Here is a 15,104-nt window from a genome sequence, read left to right on the forward strand (position 1 = left end):
ATCTTCTGTTTTAATCTTTATCATCACTTATTCAACATATTTTTCTAGTTTAACTTTTAAAAATAATACATTTTTGGTTCAAAATTAAAATACAAACACTCTGAAAAGTTTTGCTCTCACTCCATCCCCACATGTAACCGCTGTTTGTCTACCCTTTAGAGTTGCGTGCTTATACAATCACGTATGACAGTACAGTCTTTTCTACCTCTTATTTTGTACACAAAAGGTTGCAGACAATACATATTGCCTTGTACCATTAATTTTTCTATATTGTGATGATGTTTCCATATCATGATTTTTTTTATGAGTCAAAATTATATATGCACGTCATTGAAAAGTTGAAGAATTATAAAGGTTCCTTAAGGAAAACAGTACTATATTGTCCACCTCACCATCACTTCTTTCATTTTCCTTTGGTATTCTGAATTCAGCAGCACATATCATGACCAAATTGGATTTATTCCAGGAATGAAAGTTGTCTTAACATTCAAAAATACAATTATGATGATGTATGATCACAGATTAAAGGAGAAAAATGATGAAATCATCTTAGTAGCTGCAGAAAAAGTATTTGATTAACATTCAGTATCTATTCTTAATCTCAAAAAGCATATCAACAAAAAATTATTACAAAACATTCTGCTTCATAGTAAATTATTGAAAGCCCAAGATGGGGAGCAAGACAAGGATTCTCTGACTGTTTCTCTTTAACATTCTAGCCAGAGCAATAAGGCAAGTAAACGAAATGGTAGAAGGATTAGGAGGAAAGAAAATAATTGTCAGTATTTAAGGTAACATAGATGTTATTTCTGAGTTAGTGTGTTTATGTGGGTTGAACATTCCAAAATCTAAAATGCTCCAAAATCTAAAACTTTTTGAGTACTGACTGAAAGGAAATGCTTGTTGGAGCATTTCAGATTTCAGATTTTCAGATGCTCACCTGGGTGAGGATAATGCAAATATTCCAAAAAAAATTTTTTTAATACAGGGTTTTACCATGTTGGCAGGGCTGGTCTTGAACTCCTGACCTCAAGTGATCTGCCTGCCTCGGCCTCCCAAAGTGCTGGCATTGCAGGCTTGAGCCTCCACGCCCAGTCCCAAAATTTTTTAAAAAACAAAAATATGAAACATTTTTGTTCCCGAGGATTTCTGAAAAGTGATACTCAACCTACCTCTATTGCAGCATCCTCGTATTTCGGTTTTAGGCCATATCTGTTGACCTTCTGCTAAGGAAGACAAGAATTGAACTCTCTTTTCTCACTTTGAATTCCCAGAACGAACACACACCCACCCCTTCACCCTTTTCCACCAAGTGTATTTACCGTTTTGCCTACATCAGCACCTTAAGTTCTCTGGTATTTGACCAAATTTCTTCATGATATTCAGAATGTAATGTATTCTGTCAGTTTCATCATATTGAATATTTTGCTCAGAGTCTTCTGATATATCTCAGTCTGGTCTTTTTGTCCTCTACTTCTGGAATATAAATTTTGTTCTGAGATTTTCCTTCTTCCATTCTGAGGTTTTCCGTTACTGTACCGTAAAATTGTAAGCTTTTTCCAAGTTGATTTGTAACTTAATAACCTTTTTTTGGAAGTAGGCCTAATTCTAAAGTTCATTTCAGATAAACAAGGTATGACAACAAAGGTATTATCATAAATTGGGGAAAAGGATTATTCACTGCAGCATTTTTTTATAGGAAGAGATTGGAAACAGATCAAATGTCCATCAGTAGGAGTTTGTTTAAATAGATTACCGTATATCCAATATGAAAGAAAGATAGCATCAAAACATAATTGGGAAATCTCTTTTCTTCTGTAGAAAATCTCTAAGCTGGCTGGGCAAACGGGCTCACACCTATAATCCCAACACTTTGGGAGGCCAAGGCGGGCAGATCACCTAAAGTCAGAAGTCTGAGACCAGCCTGACCAACATGGAGAACCCCGTCTCTACTAAAAATACAAAATTAGCCAGGCATGGTGGCACATGCCTGTAATTCCAGCTACTTGGGAGGCTGAGGTGGGAGAATCACTTGAACCCAGGAGGCAGAGGTTGGAGTGAGCTGAGATGGTGCTACTGCACTTCAGCCTGGGCAACAAGAGTGAAACTCTGTCTCAAAAAAAAAAAATCTCAAAGCTTAAAGTTTAACAAAAAAACCAAAAACAAGAGCCAGATGTGGTAGCTTAGTCCTGTAATCCCAGCACTTTGGGAGGCTGAGGTGGATGGATTACAAGGTCAAAAGTTCAAGAGCAGCCTGACCAACATGGTGAAACACTGTCTCTACTAAAAGTAAAAATTAGCCAGGCATGGTGGTGCACACCTGTAATCCCAGCTACTCAGGAGGCTGAGGCAGGTGAATCACTTGAACCCAGGAGGCAGAGGTTTCAGTGAGCCAAGATCATGCCCCTGCACTCTAGCCTGGGCAACAGAGTGAGACTCTGTCTCAGAAAAAAAACTAACAAAAACCTCAAGATATATATTTCCCTACCATTTATGTTAAATATTGGAGTGGATGGTGAGGATAATACACAAATACAGCTATCCCACGAAGAATATGCAAGAAATGAATTACTTTTACTGCTCTCAGTCAGGGTGATTTGGGAACAGGAGAGAGAGAAATATTTTTTTACTTCATTTATTGTTGCTTTTCACAATAAATTTAATAGTTTACTGAAAATAAATTGAATAATTTATGGTCATCATATAACTCTTGCATTCAACGTATTGAGGAGAGGTTGAGTTATCTTGTGAAGGTTATACTATGCCTGGAAAGCTTTGTGTTTGGTTAGTCGGTATTCATAAAACTTCAGTTGTGTAACTTTATATAATTTTTAAATTTTCTTTTAGCAGAAAAAATCAGTAGAAGGCCATCTACCGAAGACACTCATGAAGTAGATTCCAAAACAGCTTTAATACCGGTTTGTGAATTTCAGTTAAAGCAATATGTATTATTAAATAAATTAAAATTTTTTAGAGAAGAGCTACAAAGTGGTGATACTTGGGACTATATCAAAAACTCAAAAAACTTTTCCTTAGAAAACTGTTTTAGTTTATAGAAAAAGTTATAGAAAAGTTTCTTCTTACAGTGAATAGTCAGGAATTTTAAAGAAAAATTTATGCAGCATTAAGGCAGGAGTCTCTTTTTGTTTGAATTGAAGCTAATTATATGAACTCATTGCCAGCTGAGATAATAATTGATTTTGCAAATTCCCTTTAAAAGCACACACTGACAAGACAAAAAGCTCAAGAGAAGGCAGAAAAATTACTCCTTTATAGTCAGATACATAGAAGTTGTGCTCATAATTTTGATCAAGAAAATATTGACTTACCATTCAAAATATATCGTTCTGGCATAGAGAGATTGTGTTGTTAAAATCGTGTTATTGAAAAAAGTTATTTCAGTGTGGAGAGAGGTTAGTTAACACAGATTCACAGTAACAAATCCTCCTTTTTTGAGGGACCAATCCTGACCCTGAGCTGCACAACTTTGCAACAAATTAAAGCCTTATTGAAGATGATCTCACAATGGCAATTTAGAAAACTCACGGGAGTCAGCTTACATAAAGAGTATTAGATTTCTAACTTAAGATAGTAGAATTATTGGTTACAGATGATAAAATAAGTATGGTTGAAGCGATTATAGACATAAAAATGTGTTAAATATGAAACACAAGAAAAGGAGATACTATTCAAAAAGACTCAAATTTGAAAAAACTTGAAATAAAAAAAAACTCAATGGGAGCTGGGCACTGTGGCTCATGCCTGTAATCTCAGCACTTTGGGAGACCGACGGGAGTGTATCCCTTGAGGTCGGGAGTTCAAGACCAGCCTGGCCAGCATGGCGAAACCGCATCTCTACTAAAATTCAAAAATTGTCCTGGTATGGTGGCACATGCCTGTAATCCTAGCTACTCAGGAGGCTGAGGCAGCAGAATCACTTGAACCCACGAGGTGGAGATTATAGTGAGTAAAGATTGCAGCACTGCACTCCAGACTGGGCTTCAGGCAAAACTCCGTCTCAAAAACAAACAAACAAACAAACAAAAAAAACCCTCTAAGTGGGGGTTAATTAACAGATTAGGCACATCTGAAGGAAGAATTACTCAACTGGGCCAGAATGCAGCACGACTATAATTAAATGGATTGAATAATAATAAATTGTCCAAAAGATAATTTTAAAAAAAGACAAACTACATAATAAAAGATGGAAAATATGTTAAAGAGACAGAGAAGATATATCTAACTGGCTTTGAGAGAGTAGAGAAAATTGGAAGAAATTAGAAATGGGTTAGTATTTTCCAAAACGATAAACTATGTGAAGATTCAAATTCAGGCAGAATGAGTCTCAAACTGGGAAAGTAAAAATAAACCCACACTTAGGAAGATCATTATAAAATTGTAGCAGAAAAACCATATGCACATATACACAACAGAGACTGCAGTGAAATATGCCTAAATGTCATGAGCATTCACAGCTTACATGATTTTAATTTTTCTGTTTGTATTTGATGGTTATTTGACAAGGGTTACATATTATTTTTAGAATCACAGAAACAAATGTATATTTTAAGAGAATAGAATTGTCCTCAAACAATATAAAAATTTATGAAGAATATATTATGTTGGCCGGGCGCGGTGGCTCAAGCTTGTAATCCCAGCACTTTGGGAGGCCGAGGCGGGTGGATCACAAGGTTGAGAGATCGAGACCATCCTGGTCAACATGGTGAAACCCCATCTCTACTAAAAATACAAAAAATTAGCTGGGCATGGTGGCACGTGCCTGTAATCCCAGCTACTCAGGAGGCTGAGGCAGGAGAATTGCCTGAACCCAGGAGGCGGAGGTTGCGGTGAGCCGAGATCACGCCATTGCACTCCAGCCTGGGTAACAAGAGCGAAACTCCGTCTCAAAAAAAAAAAAAAAAAAAAGAATATATTATGTTGTGAGAAATAATGGAATTCTTTTTCTACCTTCTTGAATAGCCTTATGGTAGTTATATTTACAGTTAATACAGTTATAAATTATTGTTTTATTCAGTTTTATGAAATAAGAACTTTATGTTAATTTTTTAGCCTTTTATTCTTAAAATATAAGAAAAAAGTTAACGCTTCTAAAGATTTGTATGTAAGGTTTTTTTGTGTATGTGTGTGTGTGTTTTTTTTTTTTTTTACTGAAGGATTGGTTACAAGATAGACCATCAAACAGAGAAATGTAAGTAAGCCTTTTCTCATCATTACCTTGAAAAGTATTATAATTATTGAATGTTGTCTTTTTTCCTGTTGTTTGCATCATCCCTTTTAACATTTTTCTTGGTGATGATTATTTATTCTAGCATCTCCTCTTTTCACATAGATGAGAATAGGGTAACAAATTTATTATGAGTTAATATTTAAAATTTATTATTTTCATATAATTACAACTCTACTAAGGTCTTCCTAAAAATGATGCAATTATGATTTTATTGTTTAGTCCTGTTTCTGACTTATTCCTGAATAAATTTGTTGGGAGATATAGTTTGAGACTTTCTTTTTGTACTTGCTTGCCTTCTCTATGCATCATTCTAATCAAACCTTGCATTTACTTTTGGAAAGCACTTTGATGATTAGAACAGTAATACACAGTATGCATTAGAAAGCCTGCTTACAGAAAGATCTGCTAGAAAGCTGATGTGGTAATCCAAAATCAAAAGTGGAAACTAAAGGCAATCTGACAAGTAATTGTCCCCAGAAAGTGAAACTTTTTAGTACAGGTTAGACATAAGCGTAAAGTGAATGTAAGATAATCTCTGTATTTCCATTCTAGGAATTAGTATTGTAAAATTCCAAAGGATTTTGAGAAAATAAGTGTCTCAGTTTGACACCCATCTGATACTGGAAGCATGGTAGAGTTATTCTCCCATATGGATTACTTTAGCAGAGAGGCCAATTTAGGGGAAATTATTATTATTCAGTGTTTTTCCCCTTCTGTAATCAGAAATAAATTTGAGCCAGGCATGGTGGCTTGCACCTGTGATCCCAGCACTTTGGGAGTCCGATGTGGTAGATTGCTTGAGCCCAGGAGTTGGGGGCCAGTGTGAGCAACACAGTGGGACCCCCACCCCTACCCCTCCTCAAAAAAATTCTTTTTTGTTTTTTGTTTAAATTTGCTGGCATAGTGGTGCACTTGTGGTCCCAGCTACTCAGGAGGCTTGAGGCAGAAGGATTGTTTGAGCGCCAGAGTAGTGAGCCATGGTTGCATCACTTCACTCCAGCCTGGGTGATGACGGCAAGACCTTGTCTCAAAATATAAAATAATTGTTTTTTTTTTTTTTTTTTTTTTTAAATAAATCTGGCTATATAAAGAAGAAAATAAACCTGGGCCACCCGATAAGCAGCTGTTCAAATTAAGTATCCTGACCCTGGAATGGCATTTGGAAAACCTACCTATAGTCACACCTCTTCCAGGAATATTTTCTTTTATAACCAAAGCCATAGATGTAAATACAGAATAGGTACTTCAAGTTGGTATTAATTCTGGTGTCTAACAAAAGAACATTGTCTTGCAGAATGCTGACCCCAAGAACTACCCATAAAGGTGGAGTTGATTGGCAACTCTTTGGGTGCTGAGAAAAGAGTGATTGATTAGCAGCAAGCAAAGGGATGATATTAGGTTCAGAATAATTTTTATAAGAAAATGTTTCTATTAAGATGAAAATCAGGAAACAACAGGATCAGGTAGAATATAGGAGCTGGAAAGAGACAAGGTTATCTACTTCCAAGGTCCTTTCTGGATCTGGTCCTTTCATTCCTGAGTAAGGCCACACAGTTGTATAATGAAAGTGCTAAGCCTCTAACCCGTTTTCCTTTATTCTCATTCCATTCTCCTTTTTGCTATACCTGTGTGTCTAACTGACACTGGAATTTGGAAGTAAAAGAAGCTTCGGTTGGTGCCAGTATCTGTTGTTAGAAATAATTACAGTGAACATTGGGAAAAATATTTTCAACATTAGAAACCAAGAGGCAAAATGACATCTGCTTACTTTTCAATCAGTTCTTTGCACATCAATTCTATTGAAATATTTCTAGCATCCTGCAAAGTCATCTTAGTGTATTGTTACAGTACTGGAATGAACCTCCACAAATACAGAAATTATGAAATAGTTTATTACTATAGAGCCTTCAATTTGGCACCAAACTACGAATAATATTTAGGCATAAATTAGAGATACTAAGTTACTAACAAGTAGATACATATGGATATATATATCTTTTGATTGGAATTGGCTCAAGGGAAATGTCAAATATTCGAACAAAGCGAATCAATATCATAATTTCCTTAATAATTTATTATATAATGTTAATTTTATAAAATAAAAAAATTAAATGATAGCCAAAACTTAAATTGTAGCACAGCTTATACTATATTTTTTGGTGTTTCTTTAGGCCATCTGAAGAAGGAACATTAAATGGTGAGTCTGTGTGGTAGACTTAGTATGAAAAAATGAGAATCTTAGATGATCTGTTACAGCATATACCACATTATTCTAGGTAAGACATTTTAGACTTCAAGCTAGACAAAGCCACAGTAGTGAAAAATTCTTCCCTCTTATCGTTTCTCCTTACTATAGATGTTTCACAAACACATGAACCACGCTGTGAATGATGATCTCTTTACTGTCACACTTCTTCCCTGCCCATTTGGTCTCTTCTACACAGCCTGCTCCTTTTCTAATATTTTCTGTTTTAACAAATGAAACTTTTAGTCAGCCGAGTTATTCTTGACCACCTTGACTTTGTAGTCACAAAGTCCTATTGCATTTACTTCCTATGTGTCTCTAAAATCCATCCTCCACTATACATCCCACTGCTCCTTTCAGTTTAGACCATTACTTTTTCATCCTTTTATTGAAGTGTATAGTGCATACAGAACAGTGCAAAATTCACTGAATTCTTACAAAATAAGTATAACCATGTAATCAGCACCCAAAAACAATTTTGCTTATATCCCCATTCCTTTGTTTCCACTTCATCTTATAGCTTCTTACCTAAGACAGTAGTTTCACCAGTTGGGGGGGTGGAGTGTGAGTGTTTGCATGTATATGCATATTGGCTATATAAATGAAATTGTACAGTATATACTGTTTGGTGTCTTCCTTCTTCCTCTTAGCATATTGTTATAAAATGCATCAGTATTGCTGTGTGTAGTGGTAATTTGTGCATTCTCACTAATATATAGGATTTCCTTATGTGAATATATTGAATTTACTTATCTATTCTGCTATTTGGAGGTCATTTCAGTAGCTTCCACTGTATGGCTATTATGACTTGCTGCTGTAAGCATTCTTGTTCTTGTTATTTGATAAACATTCTCATGCATTTATTATTGGCATTATGCCTGGGAATGGAATTGCTGAGTCAGAGTTAGCATGTGTTCACATTTGGTAATTACTACCAAATAGGTTCTCAAAGTGGTTATGCCAGTTTGGGGTCCTTGCTTGTAGTTTTACTTCTCGAATATGTTCTATTCTGCCACCAAAATGATATCCACCCCTGGCCGAGACGGATTCTTGCTCTATTGCCCAGGCTGGAGTACGGAGTACAGTGGTGCAGTCTTGGCTCACTGTGCAACCTCCACCTCCCAGGTACAAGCAATTCTCCTGCCTCAGCCTCCCAAGTAGCTGAGATTACAGGCACATATCACCATGCCTGGCTAATTTTTGTACTTCTGTAGAGACGGTTTCACCCTGTTGGCCAGGCTGATCTGGATCTCCTGACTTCGTGATCCCCCTGCCTTGGCCTCCCGAAGTGCTGAGATGATAGGCAAGAACCGTCATGCCCAGCCTGGTTTCTCTAAAAGATCTGAACTAGTCACTCCTCTACTTTACATTTTTCCCCATTGTTGTTTAATAAAATCCAGTGTTCTTCTTTAACGTGACATATTATACAATTCCCACCCCCACCACTCCATCTCCAGAAACGTGATCTCTCTGCCACCGAGGCTGGAGTGCAGTGGTATAGTCTTTGCTCACTGCAGCCACAGTCTCCTAGGCTCAAGCAATCCCACCACCTCAGCCTCCTGAGTAGCTAGGACCACAGGTGGGCACCTCCTTGCCCGGCTAATTTTTAAACCTTTTTTGTTGATATGGGGACTTGCCATGTTATCCAGGCTGATCTTGAATTCCTGGCCTCAAAGCAGTCCTTCCACTGCAGCCCCAAAGTGTTGTGATTACAGGTGTGAGCCATTGTACCTGACCTAACAATTTGATATGCCCTGTTTCTGTAGCCTCACCTCCTACAGTTACGCCAATATTCTTGCCCATTAACTTGTAGTGTTAGCTGCATATTCAAATCATTTGTAGAGAATCACTTATATAATAACACATACCTACAGAATTAGAATATTTTGCAGTGACATCTGGGTGGGTGTATGTCCGAAAAGCTCTATAGGTCATTCTGATGTGTATATAATTAGTCCTGTTCATACTAAACTGTGTGCAGTTTCCCAAGTGTAGGATGTACTTTAACACTTCCATGACTTTGTAAATGTTGCCCTCTACACACCAGTGCCTTGCAAAATACTCTGTTTTCCCCCTTCTCTTACTCTGAGACAGCCTTTGACGTCTTCTCAAGCAGAAGACATTAAGTACTTCTCCTATATAGTCTTACAGTATGTGCACACATGTATGTGTATATACACATTTTTAAAGTATATTTTTATACTTACTGTGCAGTATTAAAACTGTTGACTAACTTCCTTTTCCTGCAAGCCAGTAGGTTTTTATTTGTGTTCTAGAAATTTAGCACATAGCAGATTTGACTTGTGTCCTTGTCTTATTGCCACATTTAAAGGTCAAGTCCACAAAAAAAAAAAAAAAAAAAAATATATATATATATATATATATATATATATATATATATATATGGGGGAAGGGCTTTTGGTGGGTATGTTTCACATTCCAGAAGTTCATCTTCTCCTGGTAGACCTGCTAAAATGGCTACATGGCTACAGTCCCCACCCCCCAAATGTCAGAATCAAAAAGAGATTTTTCTTTTTGAGTGGGACGTATGAAAAGAATGAGTTTATGGCAGGAGTTAGGATAGTGTGAAACATAATTTTGTTCTTGTATGTGTCTGAATGCACAGCTCTCACTAATCTGGCCTAAGGAAATAGGGTAATATAGCACAGTGGACGTATTTTCTCCCTCATTTTTGCTGTTTTTGTGAGGAACAGTTACATGGTGGAAATTTAAGATTATTTTCTAAGAATATCTGAGTTAACATTTTTACTGTACTAGTACTTTTTTAATGGTCTCATTTATTTATTTGCTATTTTAGGTCTAACTTCTCCATTTAAGCCAGCTATGGATACAAATTACTATTACTCAGGTCAGTAATATTAAAAACAAAATTTAATAATGTTTTGAACCTTTAGGGATTTCATTATTTCTCTCTCATTTTTATGCAGCTGTGGAAAGAAATAACTTGATGAGGTTATCACAGAGCATTCCATTTACACCTGTGCCTCCAAGAGGTAAATCCAAAAGTTAAAAAAATAAATAAAAGGGAAAATTAACCCTTTAGTTTTTTGTAGCTATAATATAGAATGTGGGTGGGATCACATTAAGAAGTATCCATTTCAAATAAATTCTTAATCTGACTACTATAAGGGTGAGAGATGTTTGAATAGAAGAAGAGAGACATCAGAAGTATTGAATTTCTCCATTATTGGCATATTCAGAAGCAACAATATATTCTAATTCTAAAAAGTTCTTGATCCACTATCTAGTAACATGTGTAAATTGACCTCACAGTGTCCATGAAACAGATAGCTCTAACTTCTGTGCTCAGTTCAGAAGTGTTTATAATTTCAGCTGCTTTTTTTTTTTTTTTTTTTGAGACGGAGTTTCGCTCTTGTTACCCAGGCTGGAGTGCAATGGCGCGATGTCGGCTCACCGCAACCTCCGCCTCCTGGGCTTAGGCAATTCTCCTGCCTCAGCCTCCTGAGTAGCTGGGATTACAGGCACACGCCACCATGCCCAGCTAATTTTTTGTATTTTTAGTAGAGATGGGGTTTCACCATGTTGACCAGGATAGTCTCGATCTCTCGACCTCGTGATCCACCCGCCTCGGCCTCCCAAAGTGCTGGGATTACAGGCTTGAGCCACCGCGCCCGGCTCAGTTGCTTTTTTAAAAGTCTTCTGTAAAATGCTCAGAATTTCAAAAATGCCTGTTATTACACATGAATTTAAAGGCATTTCTTACCTATGGCTATTAAATTTCTTTTTATAAAACTACATACTGGTCCATTTTATCTTCTCTTCCTTAATGAAAGATACCTGCTAATTTTTATTTTACTTTGTCATTTTTAAAGAGTCATAATTTAATCTTAAGTTGTTTTCATTCATTTTGCAGGGGAGCCTGTAACAGTGTATCGTTTGGAAGAGAGTTCACCCAACATACTAAATAACAGCATGTCTTCTTGGTCACAACTTGGTCTCTGTGCCAAAATAGAGTTTTTAAGCAAAGAGCAGATGGGAGGAGGTTTACGAAGAGCTGTCAAAGTACAGTGTACCTGGTCAGAACATGATATCCTCAAATCAGGGCATCTTTATATTATCAAATCTTTTCTTCCGGAGGTGGTTAATACATGGTCAAGTATTTATAAGGAAGATACAGTTCTGCATCTCTGTCTGCGAGTAAGTGGTGGTGAATGTTTAATAGTGAAACATAATTTAAGCTTTATAGTTTAACTTCTGAAATATCAATAAGGCAAATATAAACTTAGTTTAAATATTAAACAAGGGTTCTCTCCCCTTTTGTAGGAAATTCAACAACAGAGAGCAGCACAAAAGCTTACATTTGCCTTTAATCAAATGAAACCCAAATCCATACCATATTCTCCAAGGTAAATCTTTAAGTTTTTCTGGGATCTTTTATTATATGGATAGCAGTCCATTTTGACCTTTGTTTTTGATGTTGAATGTATAAATACCCATTTTGTAGGTCAATTAGAATTTTATTAACTGCTAGTAATATTTATAACTGTTTTTTATAAGGTTCCTTGAAGTTTTCCTGCTGTATTGCCATTCAGCAGGACAGTGGTTTGCTGTGGAAGAATGTATGACTGGAGAATTTAGAAAATACAACAATAATAATGGAGATGAGATTATTCCAACTAATACTCTGGAAGAGATCATGCTAGCCTTTAGCCACTGGACTTATGAATATACAAGAGGGGAGTTACTGGTACTTGATTTACAAGGTAAATTTATTAAATATTGCTAAGGTGAAATTGTGCAGTAGGTTCTTACCTATTCATATGTTATACTATGCAGAAACTGCTAATTTATAGATAGATAAAATCTTAGGCCAGTAGGGGAAAAAAAAAAAAAAAAGCAAGTTAGTCACAGTCATAGCATATAGCCATCAGGGCCTTGAGTAATAGAATCTGGCTATCTCTGCCCTCCAACCACCAGGTGGAGTCTCGCTCTGTCACCCAGGCTGGAGTGCAATGGGGCCATCTTGGCTCATTGCAACTTCCATCTCCTGAATTCAAGCATTTCTCCTGCCTCAGCCTCCCAAGTAGTTTGGCCTCCCACCACCACACCCAGATAGTTTTTGTGTTTTTAGTAGAGACAGGTTTTTGCCATGTTGGTCAGGCTGATCTAAAACTTCTGACCTCAAGATCTGCCCACCTCAGCCTCCCAGAGTGCTTGGATTACAGGCCTGAGCTACCATGCCGCAGCCTGGCTATCTTACTTGTTGTTAAGATAATATAGATGTTTCGATAAGCAAAAACATATAAAAATTCCCTGTTCTGGCCAGGCGTGGTGGCTCAAGCCTGTAATACCAGCACTTTGGGAGGCCGAGGCAGGTGGATCACGAGGTCAACAGATCGAGACCATTCTGGTCAACGTGGTGAAACCCCGTCTCTACTAAAAATACAAAAAAAAAATTAGCTGGGCATGGTGGCGCATGCCTATAATCCCAGCTACTCAGGAGGCTGAGGCAGAAGAATTGCCTGAACCCAGGAGGTGGAGGTTTCGGTGAGCCGAGATCGCACCATTGCACTCCAGCCTGGGTAACAACAGCGAAACTCCGTCTCAAAAAAAAAAAAAAAAATTCCCTGTTCTAAGATGTGCAGTCTAATATTTCAAAAGTGTAAAGACTTTCTTTAAAAATAGCAAATATTTTTAGTGTTTCTGGTGTTTATGTTACCTACTGTGAACTGAACTACCTAAAAATTTAGTGGATTTAAAACAACTGCCATTTTATTTTCTTACAGTTCTTTCATTCAGAAATTTTGATGGGACATAGTAGGAATGTCCCTTCTCTGCTGTCACCTCAGAAGGCTGGAGTGACTGGAGACATTGAACAGCTTGACTGGAGTCAAGTATCTGAGGTCTCTGTTCACTGTCAACTGAATTCCTCAGTTCTCCAAGTGTTCCCTGTCTACATGGCTAGCTATCTTGGGCTTTCTCACAGCATTGTAATTTCAGGTAGTTAGACTTCTTACATAGCAGCTGGCGGCTTCTACAGAGGAGGCAGAAGTCTTTAGGCTAGGCCCAGGACTGGCTGAGATGGCCTTTTGCTACATTTTACTGATGAAGGCAACTTATAAGGGTAGCCCAGATTCAAGGGGAGTCAAAGTAAATTCAGCACCTGAGGGGTAGAACAGCATGCATCTATAGAGGGAAAAATTGCCCATAGCCATCTTAGTAGATAGACCTTGTCATATATATGAAAGAAAAAAAAGTGGTGGCTGCAAGAGGGCAGGTTTGCTTGGAGTGATGTCTGCTGAGCTTCACAGTGGGTCAAAGGAAAGTTAAATTGAGCATGTTGCCACCTCTGCTTTTCATTATGGCTTCCATAATTTTTCTCCCTAAAGAGCAGACTTAATTTCAAATGTAAACACAGACCAGATTTTAAATCACATGAGAACAGTTGTTTAGAATGTTAATTACTTAGTGGCTCTTTAGTGTGAAGGTAGAAATATAAAAGAGTCGTTGAAAAGCAAAGAGGGTATTGATTCAACTCAAGAATGAAAATCTGTATAAAACAACTGTACTTTTTTCAGTAGTTCATGCCTTTATAAAAATGATTAAGGTGGTATATGTAATGAAAAACTCAGATGTCTGTTACAAGTTAGGCCAAGACAATTTTTTTTTTTTTTTTTTTTTTTGAGATGGAGTCTTACTCATTTGTCCAGGCTGGAGTGCAATGGCATGATCTCCACTCAAACTCACCACAGCCATCGCCTTCTGAGTTCAATTCTCCTGCCTCAGCCTCCAGAGTAGCTGGGATTTCAGGTGCGCACCACCACACCTGGCTAATTTTTTGTATTTTTAGTAGGGGCAGGGTTTCACCATGTCGGCCAGGCTGGTCTTGAACCCCGGACCTTGTGATCCACCCAGCTTAGCCTCCCAAAGTAGTGGGATTACAGTCATAAGCCACCACACCTGGCCAGCCAATACAATTAAGTTTAAAATTACAGGCTTACCTTGGAGATACTCGAGGCTCAGTTCCAGACCATTGCAATAAAGCAAATATTGCAATAAAGCATGTCACATGAATTTTTTGGATTTGCAGTGCATATAAAAGTTGTATTTGGCCAGAAGCTGTGGCTCACACCTGTAATCCCAACACTTTGGGAGGCTGAGGCAGGTAGATCACCTGAAGTCAGGAGTTGGAGACCAGCCTGGCTAACATGGTGAAAACCTGTCTCTACTAAAAATATTTAAAAATTAGCCGGGCATGGTGGTGAGTACCTGTAATCCCAGCTACTTGGGAGGCTGAGGCAGGAGAATTGCTTGAACCAAGGAGACAGAGGTTGCAGTGAGCCAATATGGTGCCACTGCACTCCAGCCTGGGCGACAGAGTAAGACTCCATTTTTAAAAAAAAAAAATGTTATATTTACTCTATACTGTAGTCTAAAGTGTGTGATAGCATTGTATATGAAGGACACAATACCTTAATTTAAAAATACCTTATTGTTAGAAAATCATAAGAATCATCTAGCTGGGCGTGGTGGCTCAAGCCTGTAATCCCAGCACTTTGGGAGGCCGAGGCGGGTGGATCACAAGGTTGAGAGATCGAGACCATCCTGGTCAACATGTTGAAACCCCGT

At 37.6% G+C, this 15,104-nt stretch overlaps 1 protein-coding gene across 2 annotated transcripts in view; it reads left to right on the forward strand.

Moving 5' to 3' along the window:
* The window catches only part of TRPM7 (transient receptor potential cation channel subfamily M member 7), a 127,778-nt gene that overhangs the window by 103,726 nt on the left and 8,948 nt on the right, over nt 1-15,104 (forward strand). The window contains exons 29-36 of one of the 2 annotated variants that reach the window (XM_010339488.3): nt 2,848-2,918; nt 5,175-5,209; nt 7,420-7,445; nt 10,312-10,362; nt 10,442-10,507; nt 11,389-11,672; nt 11,799-11,881; nt 12,033-12,238. In XM_010339488.3, coding sequence (XP_010337790.1) covers nt 2,848-2,918; nt 5,175-5,209; nt 7,420-7,445; nt 10,312-10,362; nt 10,442-10,507; nt 11,389-11,672; nt 11,799-11,881; nt 12,033-12,238 — 822 coding nt within the window. The remainder of the gene's footprint in view (nt 1-2,847; nt 2,919-5,174; nt 5,210-7,419; nt 7,446-10,311; nt 10,363-10,441; nt 10,508-11,388; nt 11,673-11,798; nt 11,882-12,032; nt 12,239-15,104) is intronic. The other variant, XM_039469174.2, reaches the window with a different exon arrangement.

The sequence above is a fragment of the Saimiri boliviensis genome, chromosome 2, assembly GCF_048565385.1.
Source record: "Saimiri boliviensis isolate mSaiBol1 chromosome 2, mSaiBol1.pri, whole genome shotgun sequence".
NCBI classification, from domain to species: domain Eukaryota; kingdom Metazoa; phylum Chordata; class Mammalia; order Primates; family Cebidae; genus Saimiri; species Saimiri boliviensis.